We start from the raw sequence: 14,716 nt of genomic DNA, 5'->3' as shown, positions 1-14,716 counted from the left end.
TTTAATTTATTTGTTAAGTTTAGGATATCAACTGAATGGAGAATGGACAGTTGCGCAGGAGGAAACATTGCTGCTCTATAACAAAATCTGCCACTTATGACAACAGAAGCAAACACAGCAAAACAGCCAACTTATTATAAGTCCTGCTCAACAATTCCTGCTTACAAACATCCCTGCTATTATTCAGGTCAAACAAATGGAGAGGAGAAAGGGGAATGGGATCAGGAAAGACAGGACAGGACAAACTCTGGGTGCCCCAAACTCTTTGCACCGTATGTCAGAGCACTGCCCACAATATGGTTCTCATTTTTTTAAACAAATCTCTAACCCCATGTAGAAATAGTGATGCTTGACTTAGCAAAATGATAGAGGGAGAGACAGACTCGCAGACATTGCTCATTGGTGCGCAGCTGTCAGGCTGTGAGAAAACAGAGCTCTTCCTGTCATGCACATCTCATGTGATGGGGTCAACAAACTTCTAACAAATAAACATGCCATGCTTCTTCAGAAAGAAATAAACCCTATTTGCACATCTGGGCACATCAGATGTTGAACTGATCTATCCACCACTTCTGCTGACAGTCAAAAGATTCAAAGTGAAATCCTTTTGCTTTGTCCATTTCTCCAAAAAAAGAGTACCATGGGCAGATGATTTATGGAGTTTCAGCCCTAATGGCTGTGCATTAAAACCCGAGCAGAGCTTCCCCACCATCCCGACGCACCTGCTGTTTACATCTAAACCTCACTGATCAATTTTTCATGTGTGTTTTTCCGACCGCATTCACCCACTCATGTACAATGCCTCATGATGCAAGCAAAGGAAAAAGGGACTTCCTTTAATAATGCAATATGGATGGGGTTTTTTTTCCTCCTTTGCTTATGTGGGTGAAATTATTGGTTTGAAAGTGAGCTGCATCTACAGGGAAACAGAGCAACAGAGCAGGGCATAGAGAAAAAACACTGAATACTGTCGCCTGCAGTCTTACGGATAAGTTTTGGGGGAATAAAGGTCTGCCACCAAGTCGGATCTAGTCTTAGTCTGAGACGTCACGCCCATGGACCGTTGGCTCAACATCTGATGCATATGCCACACAAAATGGGAAAAATTAAGGGAGTTAGAAGTCATCATCTGTTGAATTCAACAGGATTTCCTGGAGACGTGTGTCTGGAAAGAAAGCAGTCACCAAACCCTAAACCCCCTCATGGAAGAGGAAAGCCATCGTGTTTAGAACTGTGACAATGAACGCCTATCAAGATCAACTAAACGCTGGACTTTCAAAATTATGTGACAACGTTCTTGAATTAAAGGATTAGTTCACCCTAAAAGGAAAAATTTCCTGATAATTTACTCACCCCAATGCCATCCAAGATGTTCATGTCTTTCTTTCTTCAGTCGAAAAGAAATTAAGTATTTTGAAGAAAACGTTCAAGGGTTTTTCATCATATAATGCTTTTCAGTTGCAACCAAAATGTTGAAGGTCCAAATAAATGCAGTTTCAAAGCGATTCGATGGATTCCAGAGGCTCTGCGTGATCCCAGATGAGGAATAGGGTCTTATCTAGCGAAACGATCGGTCATTTTCAAAAGAAATTTAAATGAATATACTTTTTAACCTAAATTGTTCATCTTGTGCAGCTCTGCGAGGTGCTAAGGATGACGTAATTACATTGGAACGGTCACGCTAGACGTAGGCAGAAGTACCCCGTGTTTACAAAGCGCTCGTGTGAAGACTAATACAAACGCCCTTTAGCAAAAAAAAAAGTAAAACAACGATATATATCTAATTTTGAAGTTGAAAATTGAGTGTTTTTAGTAAAGGGCATTTGTATTAGTCTTTACACGAGCGCTTTGTAAACACGGGGGCGGTACTTCTGCCTACGTCTAGCGTGACCGTTCCAACGTGATTATGTCATCTTTAGCACCTTGCATAGCTGCACAAGATGAACAATTTAGGTTAAAAAGTATATTCTTTTTGTTTTTTTGTTTTTTTAAATGACTGATCTTTTCGCTAGATAAGATCCTATTCCTCATCTCGGATCACGCAGAGCCTCTGGAATCCATCAAATCGCTTTGAAACTGCATTGATTTGGAACTTCAGAACTTTGGTTGCAACTGAAAACTATTATATGATGAAAAACCCTGGAACGTTTTCTTCAAAATACTTCGACTGAAGAAAGAAAGAGATGAAAATCTTAGATGAGATGGGAGTGAGTAAATTATCAGGAAATTTTCATTTTGGGGTGAACTAATCCTTTAATAGCTTATTAGATGCACGCCGGTCTGTTATCGTTATCGATTGACTTTACACATTCACACCACTAAACATGACGCGGAACAAAACTAACTGTGATTGGTGGCTTTACATTTCGGTCAGAAGTTCTCTTGGGTGGCCCTTGACCAATGAAAGCTTCAATGGAATCAAGCAATTCTCCCATCAATCTGAAGTTCTGGCTATGCTCTGTGGCAGAAATGGTGTTCCAGCAGAAACTAAATCCTTTACCAGATGTACAAATACACAAGCAAACCTTTAGGACATCTGTACTGGGAGACAAACACTTGAGCAAATATGCTTGTGCCCGCATACAAAACACACCCAACTGGCTGCCGTGTTTACAAGGCGCTGCTGGCTGTCATGCTAAGTTAGCATTACAGTACACACGCAGAATGACAGGGCTTGACGGGCAACAATGCTCAAAGAGAGGTCTGGTAAACAAATACTAACATGCCAGGTCATGTTTGTAAATGAGAAGTGGTTCTCAAACAGTTTACCTGGATAAATAAAGGTTAAATAAATAAATAAAATAAATAAATCACACACACACGATCAGTGCCCACACAACCCGCACCTGGCAGCCCTCCTGCTGCACTCTAAGGGCGACTGTGCTGGCAGTCTCAAACTGACAGCGTTTCAAATGCTCATCCTTGCTTTTTGTCATCAAAATGAATACAGATGCACATATAACGATAAATCACGTGCCACTGTTTTTGCATAGAAACCCCAGTTTAATGGTGCTATTTGTGGTAAGACAACAGAAACCACAAAAAAAAAAAAAAAACAGAGATCTTTGACAAAATACAGCAGCTTTAGTTAGGCACAGACACTTTTGACTGTCGGCATAAACTATAGTCAACTTTGGTGTTTATTCTGTGCAAGAACCAGCCTTTAACAGGAAATGACCAACTGACATGTGAAGCCACCAACCATAGTGAGTTAGTTTTATTAGTTGTATTGTTTTATTAGTCATATAATGTTTTTAACTGATTTAAACCGGTTATTAAATAGCTTTTATAGAGTTATAGGGCTTCACAGCTACTTATTTTTCTACCGGTTAGTCAGTGGGCATGTGAATGTTTACCGTAAACACATTATGGGCCCTGTTTTAACGATCTGAGTGCATGGCCTGAAGCGCATGGCGCAGGTGCACTTAGGGCGTGTCCGAATCCACTTTTGCTAGTTTAACGACGGAAAAAAACGGTCGGCATGCCAGGCGCATGCTCCAAAAGGGTTGTACCTAGTTATAGGTGTGTGTTAGGCATAATGTGCAATAAACCAATCAGAGTCACATTTCCCATTACCTTTAAAAGCCAGTTGCGCTTGCACCATGGCGGATTCGCTATTTACATGGAGGAATTTGCAAGCAGAAAGACTGAACGCTAGCCAAGAAATCTAGACGCACCCTAGTGGCAGCAAATCTAATTTGCCACGAGTGTAGTCTACAACTCTCGGTAGACCTGCGAGCTGGAAAAACCAAACTCTGGTCAGGCCAATCACATCGTGTATAGAGTCGGTGGGCGGGCTTAACATAATGACGGCACGTCACGGCAGAGTTGCGGCGGTTCAGTGTGCTACCGTGTGCCACTCGTAAACAAAGAAGCTGGCGAACGGCGGTCTTTCGAATCGGCTTTGGCCGCGACTCTGGAAGACTTTGAGTTAAGCTTTTCTTTGAGAAAAGAACAAAGAACGGCACTGAAGACATTCTTAAGAAAGGAAGATGCGTTCTGAGTTTTGTCGACCGGATACGGCGAAAGTTTAATCCATCAACTAGCTCCACTTCACGTTGCTCTCTGGTTGGTTGTAGCGCTATCCAATTGCGTGCAGAGGGAATTTGAAAGACGTTTGTCCCGCCCCTCGGATTGAGCCCTGTCAATGGTGAGTTCCCAGACCCAACATCTTGATGTGGGTCTGGCTTGTCAGGATAACTGAACGCTTCTCCAGAGAGGAATACTTTTATTTTTTTATATTTGGCATGTTTGTGTGCTGCTTATTACTAACATAGCATATTACTAACGCTCTCTTTAAATAACACAAAAAATACTGCGCTATTGACTTTAGACCAGGTTTTTGTTTGTCAACGGAGCAGTCGTTTTCAGTTCCTCAAAATAGCAACACGCCAACAATGTGCCTGAACTCACCTCAATTTCAGACCATGTTCGAACAGATGGGCGCGAGTGCATTTGCTATTTAAACAAAGTGGACGTGAAAATTATAACTGCATCGGGCTGAAACTAGCAAAAAACACTTGCATCGGATTGTTCCAGGTGTATGATAGGGCCCTATATGTCATTTAGCGACAAGACGTATATGTCTAGTAAATGACATTTCAGACAAAACATGGCAAGCTATTTTGTTTATTATTATCACTGCAGCAAACGGAAATAGCTTTGTTAAAATACTTTGAACTACTGTTGGATTTCTATGTTGTAGGTAAATGGACATTAAAACTTTCCAATGCTGTTGTATATAATCTCAAAATAAGCTTGTCTAATCAAATTACTGGACACAAAAACTAAAAGTATAAATAAAAAATAAATAAATACATACTTTAATTGGGGGGGGGGGGGGTGATATATTAAAATATATCAATCGGAATCGAGTTGTAAAGCATCCCAGTATGACAGCAGGTGTCTCTCCAAGAGCACAAGCCTGTAAACAGGAGAGGTTATTTGCGGCGTCTGTGGCCCTCAACAGACAGACACTGACTCACTGGCACCTCTCTGAGACTCTACTTCAATCCTGCCTCTCCCAGGCACAGCGGGGCTGACAGATGAGCGTGGGGGAGGCTTTTGGAACAGCTTCCAACACTACATACACACGGCTCACGATTCCCTCACATCCTTCAAAAATATGCCCTACACTTGGCATGCTATTAGATAATTAGGGCTGGTCGCAGAGCTTACAAGGGGCTCTTGGATAAAAGGGCCCATATACACTCACCTAAAGGATTATTAGGAACACCTGTTCAATTTCTCATTAATGCAATTATCTAATCAACCCATCACATGGCAGTTGCTTCAATGCATTTAGGGGTGTGGTCCTGGTCAAGACAATCTCCTGAACTCCACACTGAATATCAGAATGGGAAAGAAAGGTGATTTAAGCAATTTTGAGTGGGGCATGGTTGTTGGTGCCAGACGGGCACGGTCTGAGTATTTCACAATCTGCTCAGTTACTGGGATTTTCATGCACAACCATTTCTAGGGTTTACAAAGAATGGTGTGAAAAGGGAAAAGCATCCAGTTTGCGTCAGTCCTGTGGGCGAAAATGCCTTGTTGATGCTAGAGGTCAGAGGAGAATGGGCCAACTGATTCAAGCTGATAGAAGAGCAACTTTGACTGAAATAACCACTCGTTACAACCAAGGTATGCAGCAAAGCATTTGTGAAGCCACAACACACACAACCTTGAGGCGGATGGGCTACAACAGAAGAAGACCCCACCGGGTACCACTCATCTCCACTACAAATAGGAAAAAGAGGCTACATTCTGACCATGTCCATCCCTTTATGACCACCATGTACCCATCCTCTGATGGCTACTTCCAGCAGGATAATGCACCATGTCACAAAGTTCGAATTATTTTTAATTGGTTTCTAGAACATGACAATGAGTTCACTGTACTAAAATGGTCCCCACATTCGCCAGATCTCAACCCAATAGAGCATCTTTTGGATGTGGTGGAACGGGAGCTTCGTGCCCTGGATGTGCATCCCACAAATCTCCATCAACAGCAAGATGCTATCCTATCAATATGGGCCAACATTTCTAAATGCTTCCAGCACCTTGTTGAATCAATGCCACGCATTTTTTAAAAAAATCGGAATTGAGCATTAAGCCCTGCAGTGTGAACGCAGCCATAGTATGGTGTTCCTAATAATCCTTTAGGTGAGTGTAGTTGTATATAGTCTATAGTGGGGGTCGGCAACCTAATATTAGTTAATGAGAGACAATGCCATTTAATGAATACTAGAGGCAATGGCAAGTAACCTACAGTATTAAAAGTCATTCTTCATTCTGTAAATGGAAATATGTACTCAAAATGATTTGATGTCATTAACTGGATGGCAAATCACTGGCAAATCAAGTAATTAGTACTTCCTCAAAAGCACTCACAGAAAAGCACTATCAACCGATATCTTGATATCACAGCTCCATTTGCACGCAGACAGACTGAATTGTGAATTGTGAATTGTGAAGTGTGGTCAGACCCAAGAATCCTAGAAGATGCGTAAACAAGCCAATCAGACTGAAATATATTATTTAAGATGCTCTTGCATTCGAGTGAGCAATATGTATGAGATGGTCAGACTGTAGGTGTCTGAGGCGTCTGAGGCTGAGACTACCATGAATGTCAGAGCATGTGCACTACCCGCTAGGACACATCTCTGACCCACATATTCTTTATTTATGGGCTTTTATTCTTCAGTGTATAGAAATAATATATTCAATTCCGTGACTCTGATCTAAATGTATTCTAAAAGAACCTAATGCTTCTTTAGATGCTCCACACATTAACTCAAATGTACACAAATAAGGGGCACTGCACAAAACAGGCATTCATATAACTATAAAATGCTACATGAACTCGGCTCTAACAGCAGCACTGTGCTTTATTATGCTCAGGAATGAGAAAGCAGACAACAAAAGAGGCTATTTAGAGGCAATGTCTCAAATCGTTCCCCTTCAGTTTGCTCCTCTGCATGAAGTCTGTCTTAAACATTTGTAGAATACAGCACAACAGCCTGCCTCAATGTGCTTTTTCGGTTTATGAATTGTCTGGTGGCAGTTAGTTTTTTTACATGCTCCGAAAAGATCTTAGATTGCAGATCATATTGAATGCATGCAGCGTCTCGACAATAATGCACAATCCCATCTAATTGGCCAAGATCAAAAGAGATGTGCAGATGAAGTGATATTTCCTAGGTCCGTAGATGCCTCTTGATGCTTTGTCCTGGTTGACTCGAAGTGAAAAAAACTGATTTATTATCCACAGTTCTTTAGACTTTGAAAAAATACTTGTGATTTAAGAACAAGCTCACATTTGAGTAATTATCACAGAATTATGCGGAAAACAATGAAGGGTGGTCGAAACCATCGATATCCCTCAGTATGCCATTATCGTTATTGTGCTAGGTACTTAAAATACATGTTTAAGTACACAGTACTTAAATGCATACAATGGTGTGAAAGTTATTCTTTAGTAAAGTAGAACAATGCTATGTCGGAATGAACATGTCAAATCATAATTGCGATTTCCAAACTCTTAAGTGTGAACTTCTTCGCTGCAACAAACTCACCCACCTACTCTTTTCCTACAAAACAAAGCTTTTCTGCAGCACATTCAAGGCACATCACTTTGTTTGTCCTCAATGACAGACTACCCAGCTATTGAGAACCAAATGTGTGTCTGTCTTGAATAAATAAGCAGACCCCTGAGGTCTTTCACCATCACAAAAACACCTTGTACAGCATTTATCAACAACTGAGGGCTGCTTCCATTAAACAACATGTCAGAAGCCAAGCCATTTCCTCATAAGTCATATTTTACCTCTTATCGTCAAACAATACTAACTTACTGTCACAATCTTCAGGACGCTCTTTGGAAGACTTAAAGCTACACTATGTAACTTTTCCATCCACTAGAGGTCGCCTGTTCAAAACAAAGGCGTAGTTTGATGACGCCACGTTTGAGCGCAGAATCTCGGGACATGTGGTCTTCACCTCACAGCCGGTTGGAAACAATCAGGATAGAACTCGGGCAGAAATCATGTTCATGGATGCGATTATTAACATTACTGTAGTCTGAAGCAGAGCAGGACCGAGTGTTTTGGAGCTGAACAAGGCCGCAGGAGCGATTGAAGAGCGGGACTGTTATTATGGCATAGTCGCTGGCGGGACTTTTATTATGACACGGTTGCCGGCGGCACTTCCTCTTCTCCAGTGCTGAGTGTGAGGTAACGCAGCTCTGTTTATCGTATTAGATATATCTGAGTGTGTTGAAAAGGAAGTTATGACGTTCGCTCGGCGGCTGCTATGACACTTGTTCACAATGCAGTGAGAGTAAAGTGTTTCACTGAATAAAACCGGAGACCGAGGGTGACGCAGATATGACGCAATCGACAGGCGACTCCCTCACACGCATAGCTCACACGTCCCGGCTCCTTGGTTAAAATAGCAATTTTCTCACGATTTACAAATAGTTGAAAACATTTGGGATATTCTAAGTACTCAACTGAACAAAATATATAACACTGGCCTAGTGGTTTCTGGATGTTTTACTGCAAAAATCCTACATAGTTCACCTTTAACACTGTATCTGGGGTCGTCTAATACTTTATGGTGCTTGCTGCAGTTTGAAGCAGATGGATATGTCATGCTGAAAAAAGTGCGGTAAAGACATCAGCAGGGACGCCGTAATAAGCAGTTAGACGCTTTGCTGGTTCTTGGGTCCAAGTTATCAAAAGGTGCAAAGCAACTTCCGGCTCAAATTGATGGTTGTCTGGAAACATATATGAGAGAGACTAAGCTATTAACCTTTGGGTTCCTCTTCCTGTCTTCCCGCATGTTTCCTTCACTTCCAGAGTATTGTTTGTGAAAAATGAACAAGCTTAGAGCCAGGAAACCAATTTTCCAGAACAATGTCATATCAGGGGACCGTTGACAGTGAGCAAATTAGACTCAGTCTTTACTAAACGCTCTGTGAAATATTTTGCCTGAGGAAGAGTGACAAGAAACCTGTCGAAAATATGGCCCTCGACAATCAGTTAGAGGTATGGAACTGGCGAAGATGGTGAGAAGTAATGGGTTGTGTATTAGAGGAACCCAGAGAAGTGTATGTTTGTGTATGGCTTGTCGAAGATCTTTGGCAGTGGCCCACAGCAGTGGCTTCAGAGGATAATGCACCCTGACAGTAGTCAAAGCCTGTGCAACTATGACTAGCTTACACAGGCACTAACACACCTACATACAAAGAAAATATGTGCTACAAGCAATATAAAGATGTTTGTTCATACATACAAATTCTCTACAGGCGCAGAAAAAAACTAATTCAAGGACACGGATACACCCACTATCTTTAATTCATGAGTGAATCATAATACAAAATAAACTGGATATTCAAACTTAGCCAATAGTGTTCAGTTACTAGATATGTCAGAACCATTTTTGGTGTCACTGACACCAAACCTGGCAAAATGTGGAGATTCTCGTTTGTTTTCAATACAAATGCATGACTTCAAAACACTCAGGATATAGCCAAATCATATGATTGTAATTTTTGTCTCTACCTCTGCTTCCGAAAATTAAAATAAAGCCATCTTTTACTCACCCTTCTGTTGTTCTAATGCCCTGTGTCCTTACATACTATAAGGTTTTGCGAGAAAGAAACCGTATTATTCAGCCAAAACACTGAGCTCGGCCATTACTCTGCGCGCGTTCCTGTGATGAGTTTGAGCCGTCAGCAGGTGCTGGCGCTCATGCTTACTATAACTCGCACTGTTGTCATAGTACCCAGGATAAGCACACACACACTATTTTAAGAAATCAGGCTCAATAGAAACAAACGCGACTCTCGTCTTTTCTATAAGGTATATGATAAGAAATAATACAATAATACTAATAATAAAACCTCCTGAAGGGAATATTGTGTAACGATTGTCATGACAACATTGCGTGAGGGGCTGCTGACTGAGTCAGTGCTGACAGCTCGCACCCATCACAGGAACGCGCACAGAGTAACGGCCAAGCTCAGTATTTTGACTGAATAATATTTCTCGCAAAACCTTATAGTATGCCTCCTGAACACTTTCCATATATGGCGCGCGTCTCACTGTATCATTGCGTGATACTTTTGTACATTTTTTGTAATGTTTTAGCCTGGTCGCTATGCACTGCCATTATAGAAAGAAGCACGTGCAGGACTATTTTTAAAATTTCTGCTTTTGAGGTCCGAAAAAGATAGAAGGACATAGGGCATTAGAACAACAGCAGGGTGGGTAAAAGATGGCTTTATTTTCATTTCAGGGTGAACTATCCCTTAAATTAGACTCCTTCCCTTTAAATGATAAGTTAATCACAACAAGCTTTCCAATAATATAATATAATGTAATGTAATGTAATGTAATGTAATGTAATGTAATGTAATGTAATGTAATGTAATGTAATGTAATATAATAAAATAATTAATATAATATAATATAATATAATATAATATAATATAATATAATAATTAATATAATATAATATAATATAATATAATATAATATAATAATTAATATAATATAATATAATATAATATAATATAATATAATATAATATAATATAATATAATATAATATAATATAATATAATAAAAATTTTATTCCAAGCAATTACAGCTTATTTAGATCGTCATTAAAGGACACAGGTCAATGAGCTATTAAAGCTAAATAGAGTAAACATAACCTGCCTAAGAGGTATCTGGGAACACAAGGGATGTGGAAAAACAGCTCTATCAGGGGAGGCTCTGGCAAACAATTCCCTTTCATAATCTCTGACTTCAGCCAATCAGTCCTCAGAAGAACCCCTCCAGAGCACCCCTCCTCCGAAACTCCATGCCTGTCTGTTTATAGAGCGCAGAGAGGAAAGAGAGAGGCAGAGGAGGAGTGTAGTACGCACTTAAGCTCTGCGAGAGAGAGAGCGACAGAGAGGAATAAGAGGAAGACCCATATAATTCAGAGTGCAAATCGGAGGAACGGAAAGAAAGGATGGATGCTGAGGGAGAACATTTTGATAAGAGACAAGGATCTGGAAGAGATACCAAAAAGCTTTAAGATCCTGATCATTGTGTGTGCTTTCATCTTTTCACCAGTTTTTCCAGATGCCACATGGACACTAAAAGATTAAGAGTCACCAAGAGTTATTAGTACTAACTCAGCAAATGTGTTTATATGGGAAAAATGTATATCTAAAATTTAAGGACTACTTTCTCCAGGTACTGAAGGAACACTGAGCTGCATCTTTATCTTCTGGTTAAAGCAAACAACAGATTGCTTGTATTGTAAGGGATACTGTGGACCAGTACTCATGTGACGCGGTGTGTGCCTGCTGTTCAACTGAGGGCAACTATATTAACTGAACTGGACAGGATGCTGACTTTCTCAAAAACATCCTCCAGCCTGCGGCAACAAGCTAACTCTTGATTTAAGACCTCTTCTGTTCCGTCTCAGATGTCAGGACTGCAATACAACACCAACTGTAAAAAGGATGGTTCACAGAAGGCTGGGCTCAGCCTTGAGGATAGGGCAAAAACAATTGCTTTTCCTTCAATGACTTAAATGACCATGCCTTCAAAACTCTCTACCTGAGAATGGACAAAAATCTGGTGAAACACTCAAAATCCTAGTGCCAGTCAAACAAGGAGTTATGAGGCGGAATATTTGGAGCAACTGTTGGCAATTTTAAGGTAAAGATAATCTTATGGTCTTCAATTTCTAAGATTAGAATTTCACTGTTTAATGTGGTGTTTCGGGATCAGACTGACAGTAAGTTTTCAAAACAATATTAAATAATAATAGTCCTTGAATAGAATACGCTCATGCCTTAAGCTGACAGAACACCAAAAGCAAAGAATTATTAAGCAAGGTATCCGCTGTATTAAATAACAGATTTCTTTTTGTTCTCACTCTTGCGATCTGATCTGTCAGAATTTTAAGGATAGGAACTGCTAATCAAGACGACAGCTTTGACTCAAACAGCGTGTGGACCTCTACCCTGGTGAAACTCTGGCTGCTCTGATTCCTAACCAAAGCATCCTTACGGCATAATGCTGTGTGCTCAGGGTGTGGCCGCACCCCTAATGCTGAGCTCTTTTCTGCTGCAGCTAGTCAGAGCCAATCTCCCTTCTGGCTGCCTGATTGCATCTGATATCCTAAGCTGCACCAACCTTGGCCTTGACCATGTCCCGGTAGAGTTGCCTGTAATGATTGCAACATTGGACTTCAACCACAACCACATAGAGAGTCTTGAGGAGGGTTGCTTTGCTGGCCTTCCCTATCTTGACACAATACGATTAGCCCACAATCAGCTGAGCAGACTCACTCCTGGAACCTTCCGGAATACAAGTAGCATACGCCATCTGGACCTTTCCTCCAATCAACTGCACATTATTGAGCAGCATTACTTCCAAGAGTTATTAGGAATCAAGGAGCTACTCCTTTACAATAACCGCATAGTTAGGGTAGAGAGCAAAGCCTTGAGCGGTTTGAGAAACCTACGCAAAGCCTACCTGAGCCATAACAGACTGACAGATTTTCCCTTCTTTTCCATTCAAGAACATGCCAATTTGACTCTGGATCTAAGCTCGAACCATATGCCCAACCTTCCGGTTGAGGATATTGAGGCTCTTGAGGAATCCTTACAGAGAGGGTTGTTCCTGCACAACAATACCCTAACTTGCGAGTGCTCCATATACAGCATGTTTAAACAATGGGAACATAGAGGCTTTAACTCAGTGAGAGATTTTCGGGAGGAGCATACCTGCTTGCTTTATGGCAAGCACCGAGCTCCAGTGCGGTTTCTTCAACATGTAAAATTCTTTGAAACTTGCATGGTAAAACTTCAAGCGGAGACAGATAGTCTGACAGCAGACGCTGGGAATTCAAAAATGTTGGAGTGTAAAACATCATTAAATGGAACGCATCTTACCTATTGGTGGGTATCCCCAAATAAGGAATACATTGCTCCCCCTGGTAATAACAATACTCTACGAATGTATGCAAATGGTACTTTGGAAATCTTGGCAGCACAAGCGAGGGACTCTGGGGTGTACTTGTGCATGGCACAAAACCATCAAGAGTCACGCAACACGACTTATGAAGTTAATGTAACTGTGTTGATACACCCTCAGGAGGTGGAGTCCTTTAATACTGGCTTTACAACCCTGCTGGGCTGTGTTGTCAGCCTGGTTCTGGTCCTAATGTACCTCTACTTGACACCCTGTCGTTGCTGGTGTCGCAAGCAGCCCGTACCAGTGACACCAAGTCCAGCAAACGAATGCAGCGCCCAGTCATCTATCCTGACGCCCACGCCACCTGCCACCACGGAGGGGCCCGGCCGCAAGGTCAGTAACAACAAGCATGTGGTCTTTCTGGAACCCATCAAAGAGGCACAGAATGGGAGGCCGCGGGCAGCACTGGCCCTCGAGCATCCCAAGCTGGCAGTAACACGGAGCGATGCTGACTCTGTCACTTCCGTCTTCTCAGACACCACTATTGTGCCATAGCGGCTGCTTACTGTCATCCCAACGACCTGCTCAAATGAGCACGTGGGTCCTTCAACGTGGCAGTCTGCAACTGCACAGCTACTCAGGGCAGATCAGGAAGAGCCCTTAGCAGGGAGCAGAACAGAGCAGGAAAGCACATACAATCAGAGTGAACAAAATGCAAAAAGATGGAGCCATGTGCTCCCAAGATTTGGCCTTAAGGCTTGACTGAGCCATGAGATGATACAAGAGAAAGGAAATGGTTTGAAACTACAAAAGGTGAGAAGGGTAAAAGCTTCCACTTTACCATTGCTTGAGCCTTTATAGATTCATAGCTATGAATGCCTTGTCTAGAGCATATAACCCACTGAATACTGCATAAACCCTACTCTACTCTAGAAATAGCATGAATGATATGAAGGAGAATGACAAAAGCATACTGAATTTCTAGTTTTTTACAGATATGACTAGAATGTTGTTTTTTATTTTTTTATAGGTGTGCTTTGAACCCCTGTGTTTCCCATTGACAACTTAGTGAATAGTTAGCAGCAGTAAATCATTTTCAAGCAGTCATGCCCACTTTGGAAATGTAAGGGTTCTGGTCATAAAAAATTGACATTCAGTCATGCAAGATGGTGCTCCTAAGCTATCAGAGCGAATGTGGATGTCATACAGATGTCACATTTTATCCTTAATAAGATTATAACATGAAATGGATGAAATTGGATTAAATGGAATCTGTGAAAATATTGAAATACTTTTTTCCCCTCCCTAAGCATTCCATGTTTCCCCTTGCCACCCACCCTTCTTCCCCTTCCACAAATCCCTTCTTTATCAGCTTCTTAATAAATCCTTTTGCTTCGACCCCAGAGGTAAATGTCTGCCTTCTTATTTTTAATTAAAGTCTCTTTGGCCAAGGTGAGCATCCAAACTATAGAATGTGTGTCATAACATTCCTGCTTCTCTCTTTTCAAGTGTAAATATAACACTTTGTTTGCAACTGTACATAACAACAAAACATCATCAAAAGCTGTTGCCAGCCAGAGCATGAGATAACTTGTGTGATATATCTGGGATCAAACCTAAATGTTCAAGAATATCATGGTTGCTTTTGACAACAGCATACAAAAATGTCCTTATTTGGTTGACAATGGCACACAAATATTATTCTAACCACTGAAGTTGCAGCACAAACCACTA

The 14,716-nt window shown here is 41.2% G+C and overlaps 2 protein-coding genes across 2 annotated transcripts in view; one reads left to right on the top strand and one right to left on the bottom strand.

The window, feature by feature from the left end:
- The window catches only part of rnf123 (ring finger protein 123), a 220,354-nt gene that overhangs the window by 104,118 nt on the left and 101,520 nt on the right, over positions 1–14,716 (bottom strand). The window lies entirely within an intron of this gene.
- amigo3 (adhesion molecule with Ig-like domain 3) lies at positions 10,893–14,451 on the top strand. Its single transcript, XM_079807155.1, has 2 exons — positions 10,893–11,719; positions 11,961–14,451. The coding sequence occupies exon 2, from the start codon at positions 12,080–12,082 to the stop codon at positions 13,535–13,537; it is 1,458 nt and encodes a 485-aa protein (XP_079663281.1). The 5' UTR covers positions 10,893–11,719; positions 11,961–12,079; the 3' UTR covers positions 13,538–14,451.

Source organism: Gobio gobio, assembly GCF_949357685.1.
Source record: "Gobio gobio genome assembly, chromosome: 24".
In the NCBI taxonomy this organism is placed as follows: Eukaryota; Metazoa; Chordata; class Actinopteri; order Cypriniformes; family Gobionidae; genus Gobio; species Gobio gobio.
The sequence above is the reverse complement of the archived record's forward strand: the minus strand, read 5'-3'. Positions and strand labels throughout refer to the sequence as shown.